Consider the following 25,417-nt stretch of genomic DNA (forward strand, 5'->3'; position numbering starts at 1 on the left):
ATGGAGGTAGTGCCAGCAAGCTTTTTATTAGTGGCTCAAAATCAATATCACACAGAAACTCCACCGCACAATTTATTCAAGGACAACCTTTGGATCCTGCTCGGATCTTCATCGGGTCAGAATATTTTCAGACAAGGAAAACGCCCATATTTATAGATAACACCCGGCAGTGAGTCAACAAGCTCCATGGGAGGGTGGACAAAAAATATAACATTTAGAGAAAATGTTAATGGATTCGGAGCTTTAGGTGTGAGAGTCTGAAGAGTAAAGACTTGATAACTTCCCAACTGAGCGTGCTCGATGCCGGTGTATCCGAGCGAGGCCCCTGGGTGATATTCTGAGGACTCACACCTCCCATGGACCTTGTTTGGTGATTGGTTTGCATTATGTATCAATATGGGCCCGTTTTCCTTCGGGAAAAATATTCCGACCTGGCGAAGATCCAATGCTGCGCTGGTAGCCTTGCACCTTCGTGACATGCGTATAATTCATATATCCAAATCAATATCAATATCAGACAGTTTGTGGTTTTAGAGAATTGAATGTTACTATATCTAACAACTGTCGGTGTGATGACTTGAGCTCACGGAGAGAAGAAGGCAGCTTGTGCTAAAGGTAAAGCGGACAGATACATATGATCCTCATCGGGAAGCAACGCCCTACGAAACCGCAAACTTTGTGGGAAAGGGAAAGATGCCACAAACAAAAAAACATTGTAGATAACATGCAGCTTCACTCTCAGAGCTGTACACTGTCCCATTTATCTCTTCTATTATTTAAAGTAATAATTTATAATGATAAATGTTATTTCATGTTTTCTGCAGCTCTGAATGGCTCGTTACGTTGAGCAGCTCATCTAAACTTTGAGCTGATCCACGTTAGACGTTAGAGCCGTTTCCAGTCTTCCTCCTATGCTAGCTTAGCTATGCTAACTGCAACCTCACAGCATGCCACACCACTAATCGTTTGTATTACTGCTGCATAATATTGGAACAAAACTGACATTGCAATTTTTTTTTTGTTGCAACATATCAATCTGATGCTCTTTGAGTGATAAATTAAGATTCTATGTCTTAAACTATTTAGACTTTGAGTAAATAACGTATTGATGAACCCACTGGTTGTAGAGATATGTAACACCCTGTGACACACTCAGGGGTGGTAAGAGTGGTCACAAGATGAAGATAATTTCACTGTCCACAACGAAAATAAATGAAATGCAAGAGTTTATTAACTACACATGGGCGTGAGAGGTAAAGCTTAGTAGCAGTGCCAAATCCGTAATCCAATTGTCGTCGTTCAGAAGCAGGGTCCAGCACACCGGGGCGGACTCTCGGGTAGATCAGGGCGAGGCAGGCGGGGGTAGTCGGGCAGGCAAGGGTCATACACGAAGAGGGATCTCAGACGTTCAAGGACAGTGGCACAAAGCAGACTTCTCCTACGGACAATGTTCATACACAGCACTTTAACAATAACTCCTATTCTCTCGACCAACTCCACCGTTTGATTTCCCGTGAGGTACTCTCCCGTGTGTGTGTTTCACTTCCCTCTTTGTGCTGTGTAATCCGGGCCGTGATTGGCTGCCTCGGAGTGTCTCCAACGAGGCTCCAATCTCTAGTTTCAAGTCTTCTTTAATCAGGCATGGTTCATTTAGTAAATGATGGTCCATTTAGAGTAGGGCTGAAACGATTACAAAAACGTACAAAAAATGCTTGAGGTAAAAACTCTGCCTCGAAGCTTCGTTAAATTCCTCTCTCGGTATTATGCGTCTGCTCAGCAGATCATTGTTCCACACGGACCGTTTTTGAGGAAGTAAGTGCTCCAGAGTGACCATTTAGGGTGCACATGCAAGCAAATATCAGTGAACTGCGGCTAAATATGTTCCTTGGTCGCACCGGTGCTCCAGTAAGATACCGGTCCTGTCTCGCGAACCGGGCGGTCTGGTCGTAGTTTTAAGAACCGGTCACTTGATCCGGTCTCCGGTTCGCGGGCCAACATTATGCAGTACGGCCAAAGCCAGGCTGGGAACGCTGCCTTTACTGTCGGAGCGTCGTCGTTCAGAATCGTTGAAAACACCAGAAACACAACCGGTACCGGGACAGGTGCTGGTGGGCTGAGCAGTCCCGCCTCCTCCCCGCAGCGTCTCAGCGTCAGGCAGCCACAAACCGAGCAGTGAGGAGTCAGACATGATAGTAACATGGTTTATATTTTTTTGATCAAGATTACTTGATTAATCGATGGAAGAATCGGTAGATTACTCGACTACAAAAGATCCGATAGCTGCCGCCCTACTTTACAGTCAAACAGACCAGAAAGCACCTTGTGATTGACAGGTCGCTACCATGCTACTAATGCTGTTACCCACTAGGCTAAAGCCCAAGTTATGCTTCCGCGTCGACACAACGCAAGGGGGCTTGCGGACCCCTTACGTTCTTGCGGACCCCCCTTACGTCCAACGCAAGGGCCTGACGTGCACCTCCCAAAAATCCTAGATGCGGGTCGAGGCGACGCAACACCAACGAAGCGGCATTGGCTGTGATTGGTCCACTAACTACATCCGCTGGAGACCGCTTTCCGGTTTCCACTCATAAACACCGCCATTTAAACTTTTAAAAGGCTACTTTTATTGTTTTCACCTCGTTTTAGTGTTTGCACCTTGTCGCTTTTGCACAAAGAAATAAAACACCAAGTTCTGAAAAATTGTGGACGTTTAAAGCCGGAAAGTCAACAAATAGGCTATAACGAGGCTAACGAAGATATACGTCAAGAGTCTCGGTCGGTCGGTCAGTCTTTACAAAAAACATAGCGCCCTTTACCGGTGTGGCATTGAATTGCATTTCGACACGTAAACCCAACGCAGAACCATCACGGTCTCCCAGCAACTGCGTGGCCATTGCGTGGCCATTGCGTGATCACTACGCGGAAGCATAACCGAGACTTAAGGTGACACTAACTTTGTTAGAATCCAGATGGATCCAGATCCAGTAAGGTTGCTGCAGGGTGCTGCTCTGCTGCTGGTGTGAGTCAGATCCACCCGTCGCTCCTCCGATGGTCACTTCTGTTCACTGGTTGCAAAAATCCAAGGCGTTGACAGCAAAATGCTGAACTCGAGGCTTCAAAACCGTATTCCACGAACCAATGACTGGCGTCATGACAACTCCTTCCACTTCTTATATCAGGTCTATTATGATATTATGTATCTACATGATGTAGAGAAAACTGACTGTTGTCTCTCATGTCTTTACAGATCCTGGTTCTGGTTCAGGAGACGGAGACGGTGAGTTTTTCCTCTTCTTCTTTGGGCAATTTGAGGATTTCACTTCCTGCTTCACATTTGCTCCTGGTGGGAAGTCAAACACAAATCAATTAGACTTTCCTGCTGTAGCTGCTTGAATTGTGTAGAAACAAATCTTCTGGGCCCTGAATGCAGCGTTTCAGGGTCTTTTATTCCTCATCTGTGTGGATATGAACTCCTCCAGGAAAGATGGTTCGGAGGGTTTCACTCTCCTCCCAGATGAACGGCTGGAGATTCTCCATCTTGTGGGAGTGGAGCTGAAAGCCTCGGCGTTGCCAAATTTGGCAACAGAGACATTTTGTGACCATCTGTGAGCGCCGACCACAGTGTTTGTTGTTTAATATGGCTGCTGGAGGGGCTTTAATTGGATGGGGGGTGGGGGGCACCGGAGAGATGGAGGGATGAGCTAGTGATCCCCCCTCAGGCGATCATTTATTAAACCTGACTGTCGCTCCCTTCTGTTTGTCTTTCCCCCTCCAAACATGAACGCACACGTCAGCTGGAACAGCTGAAACAAAGCAGCGTTGAAAGCTCTGAAATATTTAATTCTTTTGCAAATCTGCTGGGTGATTTTTCGATAACGGCGTTTTTCAATAACATAATAAAATGGCATGATGTCGACCGTTTGATCCGGGCTTTAATACTGAAGCTTTTTGTGTTGATGCCGGTCGATGTGGTAGGAACGCATGATGCACACAAAAGGTTGATATTAGTGGTTTTTGATCACGATTAACTATATTTCTTCAGTGTGTTGTGAGTCCACAACCTTTTTTTCCCTCCTCAAGAAACAGCAGAGAAACAGTGAATCCATTTTCCCCCAGTTAATCACATCTGATCGCCCGTTTGTGCAGCCGTGCTTCACGGGCTGATCAGCTGTTTGGCCCGATGACCTTTGCGAAGCGTTTTTCTCTCCGTGTGATCGGAGCCTGAGAGTTACTTCTTAACCAACTCCAGTTGTCCTTGTGTGGCTGAGATCAGTTTGTTTTATCTTTATTTCAAAAAAGAAAGTCATGTTTATGTCTGTTACTGAGTCGAACTGCAGGAAAAGGATGACTGGAATGAAGCGGCGCGATGCATGCAGCTGCACTGATCTGCTCTGATCTGCTCTGATCCTTTAACCTTTTCGGTTGACATCTAATTAGCCTCCTTAATGTCGGTTGCTTGGTTTCGCCTCCACGTCGAGCCTCACAGTTTTTTTTTTTTTATTTATTTGAAAGGGACAATACACATTAATGAACATCAGTATGTGAATACAAATGTAAATGTGTCGGAGTTAGCAAGCCTGCTAATTTACATCCGCAGTCCCTTGTTAATGATGAGATCACGCAGCAGAATGAAAACGTGCTTCTGCTTCAGCAGTTTCCCGGAGAAACGTCCGCATGTTGTTTCTCTCTGCGGATCACCTGAGCTTCCAAAATCATCATCGTGTGCTGCTGGTTTTCCGCTGTGGATTCATGGAAACCGCTTTGTTCCCAGCAGCCGGGTGGTGCTCGTATTGCCAACCGACCTAGACTGATCATTAATCACAAATACTGGATTAGTCATGGGAATCATGGGAGTTTTCCTTTGTAGCAAATAGTTGTAGCATGTTTGACTTCATTTGACAAAATCGCACATCCTGCCCCGTGACTGTTGTGCATCCTTAAAGAATACTGGTGGAGAAAAGGCAGACTTTTACTTGTGGATGTGGATGGAAGATAACAACTCCCACAATGCACAGCTCCACAGGCCACTCCCACTGATCTAGAACACCACCTACCAGAGAAATCGCTTTTGCGCCCCTGGTCTGTAATAGGTCTGTAGTCTCAGTGGGTCCCACCACTGGTCTATAACAGGTCTGTTATAGATGCATGACCATTCAAAAATACTACCAGGTTTCTAACCATACAAAGCTTAAGGCAAATGGGTGAAGTATACCTTTAAAGGAACACTTAAACCCCGACATTGACACTCTGCATATCTGTGACTCAGAATGTGTCACCTTGAATTCTCTCACGCCTCCACGGTGGAGAATAAATACAAATAGAAAGATATTGAGATAATTCTTCATGAATTGAAGTAAACAGAGGCAAATTCAGTGCCAGTAGTCATATTAGAGGATCTGAAACAATGAGAAAATATGACTAATCGGCCAACGACATGGCGTCAGAGCAGAGGGAATCGTTGGACAGGAAGTCAGATGCTACAAATCCTCACTACTTCACAAAGCATCATTATTACACCAACAGCCGATCCTGGTTTCATCCTGCGTGTCAAACAGACACAGACGTTCATGCAGGAGACCACTGTTACTGTCCCCTGTGAAGTCAAAAGTTTTGTCACGTCGGCATTTAATAAAGTGAATCGTTTATGTTAGGAGACATGTGATCGTTGGTCAAGTTAACTCTTCTCCTAAACCTGATGAACTTAACTTCTCGTGAAGACGAAAGACACTTTGCATCTAACGAACGCCGTCCCTGACATGTGACACGTGATGCTAAAGGGGAACGTAAAGCGTTGTAGTTTGAAGCCTTGGGGCTCTAAACTGCATTATTTGACATGAGTGAGAACGTCTTGTTCTATCAGAGCATCCCAACCTCCCGTCGGCCCATCCGCACTTCCCTTTCCAAAATCCAACCTGATAACGAGGATAATGTGGCAGGAGAGCACAATGGCGTGATGTTGTTTGTATGTGTGTGTGTGTGCGTGTGTGTGTGTGTGTGTGTGTGTGTGTGGTGAAGCAGCAGTGGCATCCTGCCGTCAGCAGAGTCGAACGGAAACAAAGAGCTCCCTGCTGCAGCTCCTCGTCGATCGATCGGCAGCCTGCGAGCTCCGACTGAGCTGTCCATGTTCAATACATCCACCCACAGCGGGCCAATCTGTCAGCCAGCAGGCCCTCACACACACACACACACACACACACACACACACACACACACACACACACACACACACACACACACTCTTCAGCGTCCTCCCTCTCTGCTCATTTTAATCATGTTGTCGCTCTTATAGTCACATCATTGTGTAAGTGAGATGAAATCGCCACCAGAGTGAGACCTCTGTGTTCATATTTCTGCTGCAGCTTCGTGGGCTCAATATGTGGACACCTGTTACAGCGCTACATGTCTGATATATATTATATTATATGAATATATTCAATGGCTGTACTCACATTTGAAAAGCTCTTTCACCACCATTGTGTGTATTGAAAGATATAAATAAAGTTTATTATCATACAAACATTATGGCACAGCAGGCAGAGTGGGCTGCAGCATACTGTGTGTGTGTGTGTGTGTGTGTGTGTGTGTGTGTGTGTGTGTGTGTGTGTGTGTGTGTGTGTGTGTGTGTGTGTGTGTGTGTGTGTGTTGTGTGTGTGTCCAAGGACCAATTTAATTGTGAGGACATTTTGGCCACTTGTCATCTCGGGACAGACCTTCAAAAACCTGGATGCTCCAAAGAAGATCTCCAACCTTTTTTAGCATGAAAGCTTATTCATGATGATGGAAGTATGACGTTTTCTCAGTTGTGGTCACGTGATCGTAGTGCTGGACTTTGTGTTTCCTTCCTTCTTTTCGGTTTATTCATGTTCATTAAAATCAAATCATCGCTGGCCTGCAAGGCATCCTGGGATAAATCGGGCCGTGAAGGATCCATCAGTTGGATCCTCTGAATCAGGAAAAAGGAGGTCACATTTCTGGGCTGCATTTGAAGGAGTCTTTGAAATGGCAGCTGCTGTGAAGCATTCGGTCTTCAAATGCAGCCTGCGAAGGATGCGCCGCTGGATCGGGACACAGCTGTTATCAACTGTGGGTTTAGGCCAGAGGTCTTCAACCTTTTTTAGGCCAAGGACCCCTACTGGCTGATAATGACACAGTGGAGGGACCCCCTACATATCGTATACAAGTGTTTTGCTTATTAAACCAGGCCAATAATAAGTGTACTGCAGCCTATAATGCCAGGTATAAAAATAGGCTACTTTGTAATAATGTATATACAACACTAAGCTTTTAATAATATTTTTTGACAGATTCATTGGCATTTCTACACAACATTCACAACACAGCATTTAACAAATAGCAAGATTTATATTTGCTTATTATAGGTTGTAATCATGTTAATGTGTATTTTTGGTAGAAAAAAAGGATGGTCAGATGAATCAACGTTCTGTGTGTGTTTGACCCGTTCTCCTCCCTACGTGGACTTTGTTGCTCTCCGGGCAGGACGGGCAAAACAGCTGTCGGATGAGGAGACGGAAAAAGGTTTTGTGTTCAAAACATACTGAAAAATATATAAGTCATCATAAAACCATTAATATCAACCATCCCTACCACATCTACCGGCATCAAAACGGGAAGGGAGTGCTTCATTCCGAAAGCTTTCTTGCTGTGACTGGCTTCCCAGGCCGAGTGTGACACTGACGAGAGCTGCCGAAAAGTTGAGAATATTTTAAGTTTTATACAACAACAAAAAAAAGTATAAAAAATGCGCTGTACCAAAGGAAAACAATGTTTTTGTGCGTGAGGCATTTCTCGCCACTTCCCTCAGTGAGGTCGGCCTCTGCGAACTATTTGGCTGCTTAAAACAAAGGAAAACTCCTATAATTCTCATTTTCATGACTAATCCACTATTAGTGATTAAAGAAGTGTAGGTCGGCCGACACAGTTTCATGATGAACTCTATAGATTTTTACTCTGTGTGGGAGGAGCCTCTCTCCAGCAGATCATTTCCCCATTGCGGTGGAAAGGCCCGGGTTGAAGGTGACATGAAACACGTGTTTCATATCTATACACCCAGTGGATTTATGAATATATTTTTACTATTGTTCATACTGATCTACCTGCTTCATTTAGCTCTCATCAAATTGATGCATTTCATTTAAAAATTTACAAAATGCAATGTGAAAATCCCTGTATTTTTTTTTTCGCTTTATATATTACAGAAAAAAACAAATTGCAATGTCAGTTTTGTTCCAATATTGTGCTGCTCTAGTGTGATTGGACGGCTTGTCCCCATTCATTTAGACAGTTTAACCAGATTTTCTTTGTAGTTATTATCACGTATCAATGGCCGCCCTGCAGCCAATCAGCCCAGACCATGGTGATGACGGCCATTTGATTAATAACATTGATTTCTTTAATTTGACTCACTGTAAGTCAGAATGTGATTAGATGTTTTATGTCTCACATGATGGTATTTCTACATTACTCAAAGTATCTCCTCCTTCCCTGGTTGTTTCTGGTACTTTGTTGTTATTTTGGGTTTGAATTTAAATTATTTCATTTAATATTAAACTCTGTGTTCAGACTTTTAGAATGACTTCGGGTAAAGTGTTTCGCAGCCAGTTACATTTCCTGTCATTTGCTGTGGACAAATTCCATTCCCCTTGACAGCGCTGAGGTTTTCCTCTGTTGCATTACAAAATTACACTTGATGAATCATGAAAATGCCTCCCCTGATGAAAGGCAGCCATGAATAATCCCTGCGGCTCTTTGATATTTGATGTTCCGGTTGTTAGCGCCTCATCTCCTCTGAACTCGCTCTCTGCTGGAAAATGAGCGCTGTCATGCGAGAAGGCATTAAACGCATCCCCGTAATGTTGATGATAATAATAATAATAATAATTATAATAATATTATAAGATGATAATGTGTGGCTGTGTTTCCATTTGGCCACTAAGCTCCGGGAGCCTCTTCACACAGTTCAGCCGTGTCTGATAGAAAAGTGTGCGAGCCGTGACGTGTGTTGATGGCGGAAGCGGTGTCATCAGCTTTAACGGCACGGCGGCGCTCACCGGAACAGACCTGATGTGAGCTGGCAGTTGTTTTGGAAATGAAATCAAGGGCTGTTCTGGAAAGAGGGGCGACAAAAGAATCATAATGAAAGCTGATTAAATTCTTCAAGTGTGAAAAATATGAATAGACAAAGTTGGTAAAGCAGAAGCGCGGCAGCCAGGACGCCAAGGTGAAATTAAAAAGAGCGTTTTCCCCCCATGTTAGAGGAGAAAAGAGGTGACACAACCGAAGTGTCACAGCTGGATAATTGCAGAAATGTCATCATTTGCAACACAATTTAATCAACATGAGTGTTAACATCCAATTTGTTTCCAATTATGAATCCAAACACGATTTCCCACAAATAATAATAGACCTTTAGAATGTCGCAGGCTGGTTTTACTGTTTTGAAATGTAATGATTTAAAAAAAAATGCCACGGTAAACAGTAAGAGATAGTAATGGGGTTCACTTTATTGAAGGTGTTTAAGAAGTCCTAAAGACCCCTGAATTGATAAATAAAGGGGGTTGGAGTTAATGGCTCTGCATCATTGAGACATTAAAATTAATTTCCTTCATCATAAAACAACTTTTCTTCTTCCAAGTTCCACCCTGGCGATGAAAGCTGAGTACGGATTTATGTCACTTTCATTTCAAACAATATATTTCTCTCTTTTTTTTTTTTTTTTTTGCTACAGATGACGAGGGTTCAGGCTCCGACGTCGGGAAGAAGTTTACCAAGTGCAGCACGTGTAAATATGGAGCCGAGTGTGACGAAGACTCAGAGGACGTCTGGTGAGTGTTTTCCTGCTAACAGCTCTCTCCAGTCCGACCTTAACGTAGAGCCACAACAACCACACTGGCCTCAGTTGTTCTCTTTGACTTGACTTCGCTCAGGCCCGAGTGCACTGTCCAACTTTGTGCATGATTTTGGGCACCTTAATCGTGGACCACATACATATTTGATGAAGCTAATTCAGTAGCAAAAAGGCTTAACCATTAACATTAACGCTAACTCAGTAGCAAAAAGGCTAAACCATTAACATTAACGCTAACTCAGTAGCACAAAGGCTAAACCAGTAACATTAACGCTAACTCAGAAGCACAAAGGCTAACCCAGTAGGCTAAAATGAATGCTAACTCAGTAGCACAAAGGCTAAACCAGTAATATTAACGCTAACTCAGTAGCACAAAGGCTAAACCAGGAACATTAACGCTAACTCAGAAGCACAAAGGCTAACCCAGTAGGCTAAAATGAATGCTAACTCAGTAGCACAAAGGCTAAACCAGTAACATTAACGCTAACTCAGTAGCACAAAGGTGAACCAGTAACATTATACCTAACTCAGTAGCACAGAGGCTAAACCAATAACATTAAAGGTAACTCAGTAGCACAAAGGCTAACCAAGTAACATTAGGTAACTCAGTAGCACAATGCTCACCCAGAAACATTTAAGCTAACCCAATTGTGCAACTCCCAAAACCACCCCCAAATCCTGTTGCAATGTGCCATTTCTGGAAGCACTGAACTCCCCATAAAAAGGTATTTGCGTTTTTCTTGAATGTGTTTAATGTATGAACATATCAGTCCAGCTCTGAATTGTATCTTCTATGTGTCTGAAATAAGCACTTCTAGAATTATGAACTTTACTCTTTATGTGCAGACACCCAGCCTGTGGTGAATCAATGATGCGCGTCTTCATTTAGAAGTCTTCAGCTAATGATTGAACGCTGATGAGAGCTGCTGTGGCAGAAACATGCTCAGGCTCCAGACTGCAGACAGAAACATTCATCTACACTACGTGAGAGAAACTGCTCTGAAACATGACTCCTTCTTCTTCTTCTTCTTCTTCTTCTTCTTCTTCTTCTTCTTCTTCTTCTTCTTCTTCTTCTTCTTCTTCTTCTTCTTCTTCTTCAGGTGCATATGTAACATTGACTGCAGCGGGCACAATGAAAACCCGGTGTGTGCCACCGACGGGAACTCCTACAACAACCCCTGTCTGGTCCGAGAGGCGTCGTGTATGAAGCAGGAGCAGATCGATGTCAAACACCTGGGCAGGTGCTCCGGTAAGACCAACCGCCCTTAAACACCTCATAAGCTAACCCAGTTACAGTAAAGCTAATTCAGTATCACAAAGGCGTCCTGGTAACATTAAAGGTAACTAAAGGCGAACCCACTGACTCAAAGAAGCCGATTCAAACTGAAATTGCGACAGGTACATTTGTCTGCTATTTTGCTCTTGGAAGTGCGATCTTGGAGGAATTTCCCTGTGGGCAGTTTGTTTCAGCCAGTCTCCATAACGATTTGATCCAAAAATGCCTATGGCTCTGATCCTCAATATCAATGATATTGTTGGGAACTATTTTCAGCAGTAGATTAATCCACGTTTGGTCCTCTAGTGGGTAGGTGTATGTGCGATTGGGCCAAATTGATTGACTCCCTGAATGAGGGGAACTTACTGTCACGGAGGCTCTGATGCTAACAATGTTGTTCAGCCAATGAGGGAGAGTTGGCTTTCAGGATTTTCATGAAATCATTTTTTTTGGGTCGAGTCATGTGATGATGGGACCTTGGATGTGTGTTGGCTGCTGAAAAATGATGCATTCAATGTCACATAAAAGCTTCATTCAGGCTATTTGTGGTCCTTTCTTCTCACATCTTTTCTTGCTGCTTTTTTTTTATTTTCCACATAAACCTCAGATAGTACGGTAGTAAAAGATTGTAAAGTTGACATGTTTGCAGACCGGTGGAGCTCTTACTGACAGTTAATGTATTTTCATGCCACTTTCATATTATTGGCTGAACAGCTTGATTTAGTTTGCAGCTCTAGCAGCTCGCGGCGTCGACCTTCGACCTCGACTGGAGTGTGTCTTAGAGCAGAAATCAGTTTGTGTACAGACGGATGAATCTGCCTCTATCACTGTTTGATTGAATCCAAATTGGAAAATCTCATCACCCAGCCTTGTCGCGCTTCAGAAAAGGGTCGCCATAACCTCTGAGAATTATGAAAGAGGCCCATTCCTCACCAATAAACCTGTGTAAATGAAAAGCCTTTCTAGAGAGACTTGCTCGCTCGCTGATCCTCAGAAGAAAGACTTTTTCTGATTCACTTAAATGAAACCACTTTACAGGTTTGGTGCTTTGTACGCACACTTTCTACTTAAATTTTCGCATACTTTCTTCTTTACTTTACTTTTCGTTTATCTGACATTTGCCATTCTGTTTTCACATTGTCTCTGTCTCCTTTCTCACTTGTTTGTTGTCTTCTACTGTCTCCATCGTGTCCTTTCTTAGTTCCTGGTTCTTTTCCATTCTTTTGGAATTTCTTTTCATGTGATTTTTGTTTTTTCTTTAGTTATTTCTCTCATTCTTTCCTTCTTCTGACTTCTGTTTCCATCAGTTTGTCATTCCTTCTTATTTATGTTGGATTGATGGATGCATGGATGGATGGATGCATGCATGGATGGATGGATGGATGTTGGACGGCTGTGGAAGTGCAACAAAAATGGGAGAAACATGGATATAGTCAACAAATAAACACATGTATTGACCGAAAGTCAAATTTGAGTCAAGCCGATGGATGGGAGGAATGTGAAGTCAGCATTGTGGGGAGTGGATGCATGGAAATGTGCTGCATGATGTAACAAAGAAAATAACCCAAAAGCCAGAACACAAAGATAGTGAGGGGAGATCTGCACCAACCATCCTGATAGATCCCGACTAGACAACCAGGAAGTCTTTATACCTTAACTTGCCATTCGGTTGAAATCTTCGTGTATAATTCTCCCTGAATCACTACTGCTGTTTAATTCTTACACCTCCAACATTATTTAAGTGCAGCAGACGGAGATCATTACTCCACATTAGGGTTGCTGATGTAGTAAAATGCAGGATGGATGTGGTTTTGGTCTAGGCGAACACAGCTGCCTGCAAAACTGTGACCGTTTGATCTCACCATAAATCCGCCTTATTATTGAAACCGTGTCAGACAAATGAATGTGTCTAATCACCACTGTTTTCAATTAACCCACAAACCAAGCATGCAGTTGGTTTCCATGGCATTAATCCACACCTTGTTACACTTCCTGTTTGTATTTGACGCAGAGAATCGGGAGATTCATATGATGAAAGAATTCATGTTGTTTCTCCTTCCTTTTCAGATTTTCCTTCCTTCTTACTTCTATTCTTTCCGCCCTTAATGTCCTCATTCATTTTCTTTCCTTCCATCCTTTTCTTCAGTTTTTATCATTTTAATTTCTCTCTTCCTCCTGTTTCCTTATTTCTTTCCTTTGGCTTCTTCTTTTCAATGTTTTTCTTTGCTACCTCCCTCCAGTTTTCCCTTCCTAATTTATTTCTGTCTTCTTCAGTCCTTCCTTCATCTTCTTCCTTCCTACCTGTTGATAGTTGTCCTTTAGTGTTTCAGAAGTAATGACAATCTTGTGTATTTAATTCATCATTTTGAGCAGCTTTTTACAACACTGAGTTTTTTGGTTTCTCAGGGGGTAGAAACCTCATTTGCAGTCACAGTTTGATGTCTGGTGTTTTTCAGAGTCTGTGCCAACAACCTAGAGCTCTCCCGGTCTCAGTACATCCTCTGAGTATCTTCTTAGATCGGATTTATGTTGATAGACTCGCCTTGAAGCACAACATATCGTCTTACCAGAGGCCGTCTCAGTGGGTTTTGGCAGGAGCGGTTACCCGGCAGGATTTATGGATTTCTTGTCAGTGGTTATGGTTTTAAGGTGGCCGGTGACCAAGCGTCTGATTGGCTCAGGGAGGTGGCCGGTATGTTGGTCTAGCAACCTGAGGCGAAGAGCAGCTGCCCCTCTCTCCTGATCTGCTGTCTCCACAGGGCACCAACATCCAGCAGAAAAAACACATTGACCGTTATCACAGCAAATTGAAGTTGCTTTTGTGATTCCTGTGAAATGCTTTTTTTCACCACTTCGTTTCTTCCATGAACTGTCAGAAAAAAAAACTGTAGAAAATCATGTCCTGACAGAAAATTGCTCCAATTTCCATCAAATTTACTGGCATATCTTTTAAGCCTATAAACTGAAAAATTCTCTAGATTTACAGGATGTCCTCCCAACCATTCACAGACTCTGTTAAACAGAAAAGTGCACAGATTTACAGTATGTGGTCCATACCATTCACTGACACTTCCATCAAACATTTTATCGTGCTAATTTATACTAAAAAATAAATGAGTCAGAAATCATTCTCCAAATAATCAGAATCATAATCAGAAAGCAGTTTATTGCCAAGTATGTTTTCACATAGAAGGAATTTGCCCTGGTCTTCAGTATGGACAATAATTACAAAGACTAAACAATAAGCAAATTACTGCAATCAAGAACATAAATGAACTAACAAAAATATACCATGAATGAAGAATTCCTGGCATATCTGGTAACAACAGTACAGGTTATCAAAAAACAGCTCTATCCATCTAAAAATGATACTGAGCTAATGGTAACTCATGAACTACCCTATTCATATTTTTCCACAGAGGTGTAAGGCAGGTTTCTCTAAATCTGGAAATCTTCATGCTCCCACAAATCAATGCGTAATTAAAAATACAAGGAAAACACCTGTGAGTCCATACACAAAATTCCTTCATGTTAAAATAGCACATTGGTACTTATGTCACTTACTTGGAGATTATCTTTAGAGCAAAACACATTAAACAGACTGCAAGGATGAAATCATCCTGAATTCTGGTCTCTTCATGTCAGTTTTCTCCCATTTATTGCACACAATGATACATTTATGATGGAGTTCATAACCATAACTTAGGAACATTCCAAATAGTTTATACATTTTTTTGTGTTTTTACATCAAAATCCGTCCATATTTCTTCATGTAAAATGAAATATGACTTGTGCTTATTGTAAGCGAGTACCAACTAATTTCAACAAATAATATAATGAATGTTATGTTCAAGGCTGAGGAAGATGAGGAGAGAGAGAGGGATGATGACGGGGGAGAGGAGAGAAGGAGGGTAAGGAAGACGGGGGAGAGGGTTTCAAAATGTCCTCAGGGATGATGGAGCGTTAAAAATGAATGAGTGTGTGTGTGTGTGTGTGTGTGTGTGTGTCTGTTTAGCATTCCCAGCAACTCCTCCTCCTGCAGATAGCATGAAGACATTATGGAAACTAACAAGAACACATCTAACATGTTTTGTCTGCCGTCGAAAACACAAACACACACACACACACACACACACACACAGCCAATAAACAGATTAAAAACGGCACTTTGTTAGCAGCCAACAGAAAGTGAAACGGTCAGGTAAAAATCTCACAGCGATGCCTCGATGAAAAGACTAAAATCTGTTTCAGCTTGATGAGTTGGTCGTATAAATGTATTATTATTACATTTAATACATTTATTAACTTTTTAATGAATTTACAAGAGATTTAACTGTCCACCTGTCTGCATCTAACTGACTCTGTCCATCTGTTCCTACTCTGTCCTCCAAAGCTGATAAAGAGAAACTGGGGAAGAAAGACGACAGCAGTCCTTTCAAAGTCAACGTCTTAGGTAAGGAAGCTGTTTGAATCCAAAACTGCCAAGTAATACTTGAACTACATTTACATCGTTTCCTCTTTCGTTTCTATCAGTTTCATTAACATTGAAATTGATAACTGAGATCTGCAGGCACGAAAATACCACTGAAATTAAGTCATGACTGTGGTGTCACTTGTCTTTTAAATATGACTTTTGTCATCTGATCATGCCAGGATGTATTTACTGTCAAGATATATTGTTTGTATTGGGATCCGATCGGCCAGACCTCATGACGAGGTGGCCTGAGTCCCAATAACGCGGTCACATCCTTTGGAGGATGTTCTACATTGACAAGTCAAATCCAGTGTGGACCCAAAAAAACAATGTGGCAAAAAATGAAGGTCATTGCCAAAATACAAGATGACAACCGAAACCCAAGATGGCATGGGCAAAAAATGGTGACACCCAAAAACCAAGTTGGCGACACCAAAAACCAAGATGGCAACACCAAAAACCAAGATGGCGACACCAAAAGCCAAGGTGGTAACACCAAACACCAAGATGGCAACACAAAAAACCAAGGCACCAATACAAAAAACCAAGGCGGCAACACAAAAAGCCAAGGTGGCAACACCAAGAACCAAGGTGGCGACACCAAGAACCAAGATGGCAACACCAAACACCAAGATGGCAACACCAAACACCAAGATGGCAACACAAAAAACCAAGGCACCAATACAAAAAACCAAGGCGGCAACACAAAAAGCCAAGGTGGCAACACCAAGAACCAAGGTGGCGACACCAAGAACCAAGATGGCAACACCAAACACCAAGATGGCAACACCAAAAACCAAGGCGGCAACACAGAAAACCAAGGCGGCAACACCAAAAAACGTAACTTCAAGACGATGGTCCACAATGGGTGACGTCACAATGACTACGTCCATTTCTGATATACTGCCTATGTTGTAAATCCACTTTCCTGCAGCTGATTGTGAGACTCGTGGCCTTTCAGCAGCCTGTTAACCTGAGCCTGAACCTGCTGAGGAGAAATAACTGCCGGATAGAACTGAATTAAAACACGATAATGTCCTCACAGCTCTGAGTCTCTGCCCACATTATGCTGAACATATTATGAGTACACTGTTCCTTAAGCTGTGTGACGCTGTAATTTCTCACAAGTAAACACATGGATTAGTGGAGCAGGATGAGCATTACCCACCCAGCTGCACGATGCAAATGTTGAGTTTGGATATCAAAGAGGAGATGAAACAGAATACAGAGGGTTTTATAATGCACAGCTCCTTCTCTGAATCGTTTCCACTGACTAAAACGTCTCAGCAGGGGAATGATTCCTTTCCAGCGCTGTCAGTTCCTTCACTCTGTGTTTTAACTTGTACATAGAGACAGACAATAGAACGATGGGATTGAACCGTGCCGCTGGGCACGCCAGAGAGGGGTTTATCTCTATGTAGATATTGACAATGTTTTATCAGTCATGGTCAATATATCCACTAGTGTTGCTTTGTACATGTGAAGTCCCAGATACACCGGCTGGTTGATGTATTCACTGTGAATAGCAATCCACATATCGCCTGGTTAACTACAGCACTATGCACCAAAATAAAACTGCTTTGTTGTGATATAATGACAATAAATGGATAAAAAAATGATGCCAAAGTAATGACATAATGGCGGTAATTTATAAAAAGCCAGAAGTCATGGTTTGTTTAGTCTTTCCGTAAGATGATAAGCATATCACTTTTGAAATGCTTATTTTCTGAATGCCGTTCTGATCGATCAGAGCTAGGCTATGCTAACACCGTAGCTGCTCCATAAACACTTAAAATAACGTTGTCTCTGCATAAATACGGCAGCGACCTTGTTGTTTGTACCACGGACAGTCTCTGGTTTGTACTCATAGTTTCGTTCGGTCTCTCTATAAAATGTAAGATATTTTCATAGAGCTCTGGGAGACCACAGACCGCTACGCAGGGGCGGGGTTAGGGGATGGCTACTTGGGCTCAAGCCCGGGATGTTTTTGCCAAAGCCCCGAATGTTTACAGTAGGGTGAAAAAAGCTCAACGCGGTTTATGTCAGTCTCCCTCCCCTGACCGCACCGGAGTCTGAAGTGTAGCCTTCCTGCAGTACCAGAGTCCAACAGAGAGGCAGCAGCAGCGGGAAAGTAACCTGCGTTCGTAGCCTGCACTGTCGAGAAGAAGTGTGTCCTCTCTCTCTTTCCTGTGTTGATTCCGCCCGCGGGTTCAAATCGACATCTGTCAGATGGACGTAGCTACATGATGGAAGGTTTTTCTCAGCATCGGTGCAACGACCAACAATTAACGGCCAACTTCGGAACAGAAGTTTGTGAATGTTAAGATTAACACTCGGTGTGTGAGAACTTAAAGTAGTAGCTTTCAAGTGCGCAGGTGGCCGAGTGGTTAGAGCGCATGCCACGAGGACCCGTATACATAGCCGACCCCTGAATCCAGGCTGGAGGTTTTTTGCTGCATGTCACACCCCCTCTCTCTGCTGTGTTTCCTATCTGTCCACTGCTAATAAAAGGCGTCTATGCCAGAAAAAATCGTAGAAAAAAAAGATTTAAAGTTATAGTTTTTGCTAGATGGTTTTCATTACCGTCAGTTGTAATAACAGTTAGCATATGCAGAATATATGCCAGAACTTTGCGCATACATCTTTCATCCCTCTGGGCTAAGCCTCGGATCTCCCATAATCCTAGATCCGCCCCTGCCGCTACGATATGATTTGTCTCAAATTCCGATTAACTGACGACACAAGGAGAATGGCAACACTGGTTGGTTTTGCGTCACACGTTCACTTTAAATGCAATTTACCTGCACGAAAAATTAGCTTAGCATTCGATGTCTGTGTCTAGATAAAGGCTTGTCAATCCTGTTGCCTTCAGTTGTCGATGCTTCTCAAAGCCACCACACAAATTCTCTAAAAACATTACGTAATGTCTCTTGAAGTCGTATTCACATCACATGTATGTTAATACTATTGTCCTCTTTAGAATAATACAGATTCCTCATGAATCACTATTTTAAAAGAGACTAATGACAGGATGCCTAAAACTGTGGTCAATTATCACATTCCCATTCTGAAATTTGAGTCTGGTATCTACTTCTTGTAATACATTACATCCATGGAGACACACCTAAAGCACGAGGAATTGAGAAAGATACTGATGAAGTGAGTAAAGAGTTAAATCTAATGTGATGCTGCACATAATTTATCTCAGAAAAAAATAAAACAATGAATATTTCTGCCAAAGTCTCTCTTGGCTGAAGGGTAGTTTATAAAAGATCCATCAAGCTTGCTGCTTGTGAGTCAGGAATTTAATTTATTTTTTCAAATCCAAAAGCAAGAACAAAATGTGGGGAAATGCTGCTGGATTTGTTGCTGAGTGATAGTTTCCATGTCGCATCCTAGTCATCTGTCTTTCAGGGAGAAAACTGCTAAATATGAGCTTTTAAGCTAATTATGGTCATTAATGTTTTCCCTCTCTGAGCTCCTCTCGGGGAGGTTTGGAGGGAAGTGCTGGATAGATTCCCGGGAATTATATTTGTAGACTCCATAATTACAACATCACTAATGCAGCAGTAAAGGTATCCTGTTAGCGATTATCCGCTTTATGCTCAAAGTAACAGACGATAATTTAACAGCAGCTGGAATAATCCTTGAATTTTTGTGTATATGTGCAAATGAATAGAAATAATTGGATCTACACATCACACCCTCTGTTATTTTTTATTTTTTCCCTCCTTCTCGCCTTTTCTTTGATTTTAATTAATCTTCTCCTTTTCTTCTTCCCCTTTACAATGTATTAATAATTATTATTATTACTAACGTTTTGTAATTCAATATCGTCTATTATTGCCTTTGTATTAATTATGTCCATATGTGTCTAAATGGGGGGAAAAGGTTGTACACATTAGGAAAAAGATCAGATGAAACAATAATGTAAATGTCTATAATGTAAATATCTAGTCCATCCTATATATATTCTGGAAATTGTCTATTATGTACACTATACATTCTACTCTATTTAACTTTCTTTATATAGTCTTAGTGTTAATATCTTTTTTATATTGTACTTTTCTTGTTAATGCATGTTTATTATTTATTATCCTTATCTTTACTGTCTTGCTGCTGTAACACTGTAAATTTCCCCACTGCGGGACGAATAAAGGACTTTCTTATCTTATCTTATCTTATCTTGAACAAAGCTGTTCTATTATCGCCAATATTCTAAAAGGTTTGATTCAGCCGAAAAACCAAGGTAGGGACAGACAAAAACCAAGCTGACAAAACCAAATCCCAAGATGGTGAGGGCCAAAACCCAAGCATGCAACAGTCAAATACCAAGAATGTGACAGCCAAAAATCAAGATGGCAATCTTAAAAAGATGACGACGGACAAAAACCAAAAAGGTGATGGCCAAAAATCAAGGGGGTGACCAGGAGAAATCAAAATTGTCAAGAAAATGTTTTTTCGTAATATGTTGTATAGATGAATGATATAGAAACAAACCCCTCTGTAAAAAACCTTCAGGATATAGAGAGGAATGGAACTGCACGGTTTGGTGAATGTTAGTGATACAGTGGAGATTTCTAAGAAAAAATAATTTTAAAGAAAAAAAATATGTATCACCATGAAACTTCCCCTGTTGGTTACTCATATTAAGACTTAAGTTAAGTTAAGTATTTCTTTTTTTTTTTATGAAATGTTGTTTAAATATGCCAACGATACATTATCTAATGGCAGCCTCAAAGAGACGAAGTAGTAAATTAAATGTTTTCTCTCCACTACTCTGGAAGAAGTCATGTTATGGAAGAAAAAGGGAAAAAAAAGTCTCACCTCATTATTATTATTAAAAGTAAGGATAACCCATTACATAGTTTTCACATTGCATTATTATTATTGAACAGTATGTGTATATTTCATGTATTTATATTGCACATAAATTATCTATAATAGCAAATAGATACGATGTATATTATATATTCACTGTATATGTGTGATTGTGAATGATACCTGTTTTTCAGTTACTACCTCATTTCTGCACATATAAATATACTATGTATATAAATGGTACATTTTTATTGCCATTTACTATGTATATAAATTCCCTTGTGTAGTCTAAGGTATAGTAATGTATTTCTTACCTCCTTTAGTGGCTGGTATTTACACTTTAATTGTTCTTAATTTCCCTACTTTGGTGACTACGTTAATAAAAAGCAAATGGAGGCTGTAGAAATGTTTTTGAAAGGATCGTCCTCTCATCGTGAAGTATTTGTTGTTCAGAAACCACTGGTCTGGACCACGGAGACGGTTTCTACGCCGGGTTGCCGATCCCCTGCACCGACAGCTACGCCGGCTTCTGTGCTCATGGGAAATGTGAGATCAAGCACAACATGGCCACCTGCAGGTTTGTGACTGCCTCAACTACTAATGCAGAGACGCTGTATGCTTGTACGCCAACAGGAAGTTAGCATCGCACAGTTTCCCTCAACAAAATCCAATGGGATTTTTACATTATTGCAGAAAATAAGTGAACGTTTATGATACTTGAATGTTTTGTTCACGAATGAACACCAATTTTCATGCTATCAGCAGGAGTAAAAAGTTAGGAAGTACAGACAAATAAACCCGACCCACAATGCACTGCTGCATTCACAGCTGCAACACCGTCACACACTCTCTCTGTCTCTCTCCACCGGACGCTCACTAAATGTCTGTTTAGCTTCATCCTGCAGCTGCTGATAAATGATAATTTAACATGTTTTTCCATCAGGTTGTTGTTTCAACTGGGCGGCTAATTAGGCTCCATGGTGAGAGGTCAACGTCACGCCGCTGCAGTGGTTTTGGTGCAGTTGTATCTTAGACGTAGTTTCATCTTTCAAACCTTTGTTTTTTTTATATTCAAACGTCCCAACCAGAGAGCCAACAGTGTTAAAGAGTTAAAACATGATTCATTAATTCCATGAATTAATCATACTGAGCCCTAATAATAAAAATCAAATATTTTGTAGCAGTATAACTATGGGACAACTTTTATGAGGTTGATTTTCTTTTCTTGTTTAAAGTGAACACTTTTACAGTCGATTTTCGCCAATAAATCACCAAACTTATGGTTTCAACTATTAGTACATTATTACATCATTTCTGCTCCACAGGTGATCCAGCATTGTTTTTCAGTCGTGGTCAGATGTGTCTGACAAAATACTTCAGTTTTAGTCAGTAGAGTTGTCTACACTGAGAACATGTCGTCAACTGGTGTTATATGAATTTAAAAATGTCATTTTTTAAGTTTATTTCCTTCAGTTTTAGACTGACAGAATAACTGCCAAAACCCAGATGACCTACACTCAGTAATCTGCATGAATGCATCATTTGTGGACTGATGCTGACGTGTGTGTGTGTGTGTGTGTGTGTGTGTGTGTGTGTGTGTGTGTGTGTGTGTGTGTGTGTGTGTGTGTGTGTGCGTGTGTGTGTGTGTGTGTGTGTGTGTGTGTGTGTGTGTGTGTGTGTGTGTCCCAGGTGTGATGCAGGCTACAAAGGTACTCAGTGTGACGAGCCCCAGGATTTCAACATCCTCTACGTGGTTCCAAGCGGGCAGAAGCTCCACTACGTCCTCATCGCCGCCATCATCGGCGCCGTGCAGATCGCCATCATCGTTGCCGTGGTGATGTGCATCACAAGGTGAGAGACAACCCACTTAAAACTAAAGCCCTCTATTTCAAAAGCCCCTTAAGTACATTTGAAGGATTTTTTATTTGATTTATGCATTAATTAAAATGTCCATTAAATACATTATTGACCAATTTAGGTGTTATTAACAGATTTATCTGAAATATTTTCAGGTGTAAAGGATTTTTTTCAGTATTTTAGGTATTTGATATAAGGAACCCAAATGTGAGATAAATTAATGGATTGTAATATATTTAAAGGTTTTTAATGTGACCTGAATGAACCCTTAAATGTAGGGCTTCACCCCACACTTGGAGTTAACTAAAGAATGGATTTGTGGATTATAATGTTGTTTGTGTTTTTAAGATGTTCCAAATGCTTGAGTAGTAGTGTATGTAGTTATGTTAAGTTATGGCCCTTTTCAGGCAAAAAAGTTATGAGATGATTTTATTAAGTAATGTTATTGAGTTTAACCTTTAAAAAACACTTAAGTGGTGAAGTTAATTAAAAATGCATTACCATTCATTTATCCATGAATTATGTCTTTTGAAAAGCTAATTGAAATACCTTAATTACGTCATTGTAAAAGGTTATTGAGTGGATTTTTCTGTAAATATTTTATGGCAAGAGCATGCAAGTATTAATTATTAAAGTAGTAATTGTTTGTAGTTCGTGCAGTTTTTCAAATTCAAAATGACTACATATCTATATTTAAAAGTGAGTTGAGTCAACAAGAGCTCAGGAGTAGGTTAAAGGACAGAAACAGCCTTAGAGGTGTGATGTCAGTCGTCAGGACGACGACAGCAGAGGCTTAAAGTTGAGGGAAAGTTAACAGGATTTGAATGCAAAAATACTCTTTTACAGTAAAAGTTTCAATACCACACTGTGAAAATACTCTGTTACAGTAAAATCACAAATACCACACAGAAACCAAAAAAAGAGTGTAACAGTAAAAGTACCAATACTTTATATTCTAAATTTAACTCATTCATATCACCATGAAACTTAAATGACATTAAGACAATTATTTCAAATTTTATATTTCAAGTTTTCTGAAATGCTGGTAGGCATCCGTAATGTTATTGTTTGGATGAAAATGACAAGTTAACAATATAATTTTGCTGATAGTGCTGATACAAACTGTTCAGTTTTACCAGAATAAAATACATTTTAATGTCAAAATATCTCATTGTCAAGATGTTTCTTAGATGTCACTTTGTGTGTCTCATTTCTCAGGAAATGTCCGAAAAACAACAGGGGTCGCCGGCAAAAACAAAACCTGGGACACTTTTCCTCGGACACTAACTCCAGGATGGTATAGCCAAGTTTGTCTGGGTTCTTTTTGATAAGTTTTTTCTTACGCCGTGGGAATACCATTTTTTAACGGTAGATTTTTTGGCACTTTTTCTTTTCTCCTGGGAAACCGTAAAAAAAAGAATGAGGATATTTATTTAAGGGGCCTTATTTTCCCTCCTTTTTTTTTAGGATGGAAATAATTTTTCTTTCTTCGCTGTAAGACCATGAACAGGGAAGTGAATCGTCAAAACCCGCTGTCACTTTACATCGTCAACATGTCCGCTGTCTTACTTTTAATTTCTTTAGAGTTTTTGTTGAATGCTTTATAAATACATATGTTACTTTTGGTAAACTGGTGAGCAGTGATATGTCTGCTGAAGTGTCCTCTGGAATGTGCTATTTATTGAAACAGATTATTTCTACGCCCCTCTCTGTTTTCCCTTTCACAAATAATGTGCAGCTGATCACCAAATGCAGTTTGATTTTTGTAGGAGGTGAGTGAGGGACAGCCAGTGATATAGATATGTTTACACCTATTCTTAAAGACTTCAATGTGTTAAATATAATTTAATTTTATTATGATAATACTTTTCTTTTAAGTAGTTTTTACTTAGGCTTTTTTATGTTAACTGTTATTTTAAAGATTTTCTGAATTCTTGTACCTGTATATTCGCATGACTCGTGAAAACTGTGTACTGTGGTGTAGTCTTAACTTTTGAAAAGAAAAGGAGTCGGACTGATGAACGGAGGACACTTATGGGGGAAAGCATTGGTCGCCATTGAAGAAAGGAATGTGTACTATCTGGGTGGGTGGGGGGGGGGACCGGAGAAAAAAAACAAGATTGTTGATTCCTGTTGATTTTGACACTCAAAGGAATGTTTTTGCATCTTCGTCTGAAAAACCTGAATTCAGACTATTGTAAAGGAAGAGTTCTGTTCCTGGGTTTGAAGGACCGACTGCCATGGAGGCCAACTCAACTAAAGGATCTTTTTTATGAAAGAAAGTCTTGGCTGCTGATAACGGTTGGCTGTAATCAAGGCTTTTCTTTGAATGTGAGAGAATAATTCTGTTGTTTTCTTCCATTTGTTTGTTTGTTTGTTTGTTTGTTTGTTTGTTTTAGTTTTTGAGACATTCCAAGCACAGAGAAAAAAAAACACTAATAATAATCCTGCAGGAAACCCAATTTCCCTGTGTTTCCTTCTGGTTTGACATGTAATCAGACACAGGTCCTACAGATGTCAGTGTTGTGCAGCCAACTCAGCATCATTAGCGTATAATTAATGTTACCTAAAAACAGCAAATACTGTCTGTGGAGAGTCATCATCAACAATCCTAGTAGTATGTGGACAGGTACTTACATCCAATGAATGACTATGCCTTTTCTGTGTTGTTCCTTTGTGTCCCAGGGTTCACCGTAACACAACCTGTATGTCCAGCTATGCCTTCCTGTGCGTTCTTTTGTCAGAAACCTTTCACCATCTCTTCTCATTCTTGAGCGGTTAAACTCCACTCGCGTCCTTCCTCTCAAAGCTGAAACCTTTGTCAGCTCCTTCACACTTTTTAATAATGCATTTCAATTTACTTTTTAATTAAACTCATTTTATGTCAAAAACTAAATCTTGTCCAGCGACAACGGCTGCTTTTATTTAAATTAATATTAAGTTTCCTATGCGTGACGCAGCAATATGTTTGTTGATGTGCATTGTTTAGGAGGTTGAAGAATTTTTTTCATACTAAACTATGGAGTTAGGATGCAGTTTTTAACCTCAGTCTCACTTCATATTGGATATTCTCCAAATACAAGCTTCAGATTATCCGTTCATGTCAAGGTGTTCCCGTTGCAAT

At 40.8% G+C, this 25,417-nt stretch overlaps 1 protein-coding gene across 1 annotated transcript in view; it reads left to right on the forward strand.

The window, feature by feature from the left end:
• LOC311012990 (tomoregulin-1-like) overlaps positions 1 to 25,165 on the forward strand; it is an 83,915-nt gene extending 58,750 nt beyond the window's left edge. Inside the window, exons 4-10 of the mRNA XM_084008848.1 lie at positions 3,248 to 3,277; positions 9,746 to 9,842; positions 10,966 to 11,114; positions 15,535 to 15,594; positions 20,890 to 21,013; positions 22,126 to 22,287; positions 23,512 to 25,165. Coding sequence (XP_083864974.1) covers positions 3,248 to 3,277; positions 9,746 to 9,842; positions 10,966 to 11,114; positions 15,535 to 15,594; positions 20,890 to 21,013; positions 22,126 to 22,287; positions 23,512 to 23,596 — 707 coding nt within the window. The 3' untranslated portion in view covers positions 23,597 to 25,165. The remainder of the gene's footprint in view (positions 1 to 3,247; positions 3,278 to 9,745; positions 9,843 to 10,965; positions 11,115 to 15,534; positions 15,595 to 20,889; positions 21,014 to 22,125; positions 22,288 to 23,511) is intronic.
• The last annotated feature ends 252 nt before the right edge of the window (positions 25,166 to 25,417 follow it).

The sequence above is a fragment of the Eutrigla gurnardus genome (genome assembly GCF_963514095.1).
Source record: "Eutrigla gurnardus genome assembly, chromosome: 4".
Classification (NCBI taxonomy): domain Eukaryota; kingdom Metazoa; phylum Chordata; class Actinopteri; order Perciformes; family Triglidae; genus Eutrigla; species Eutrigla gurnardus.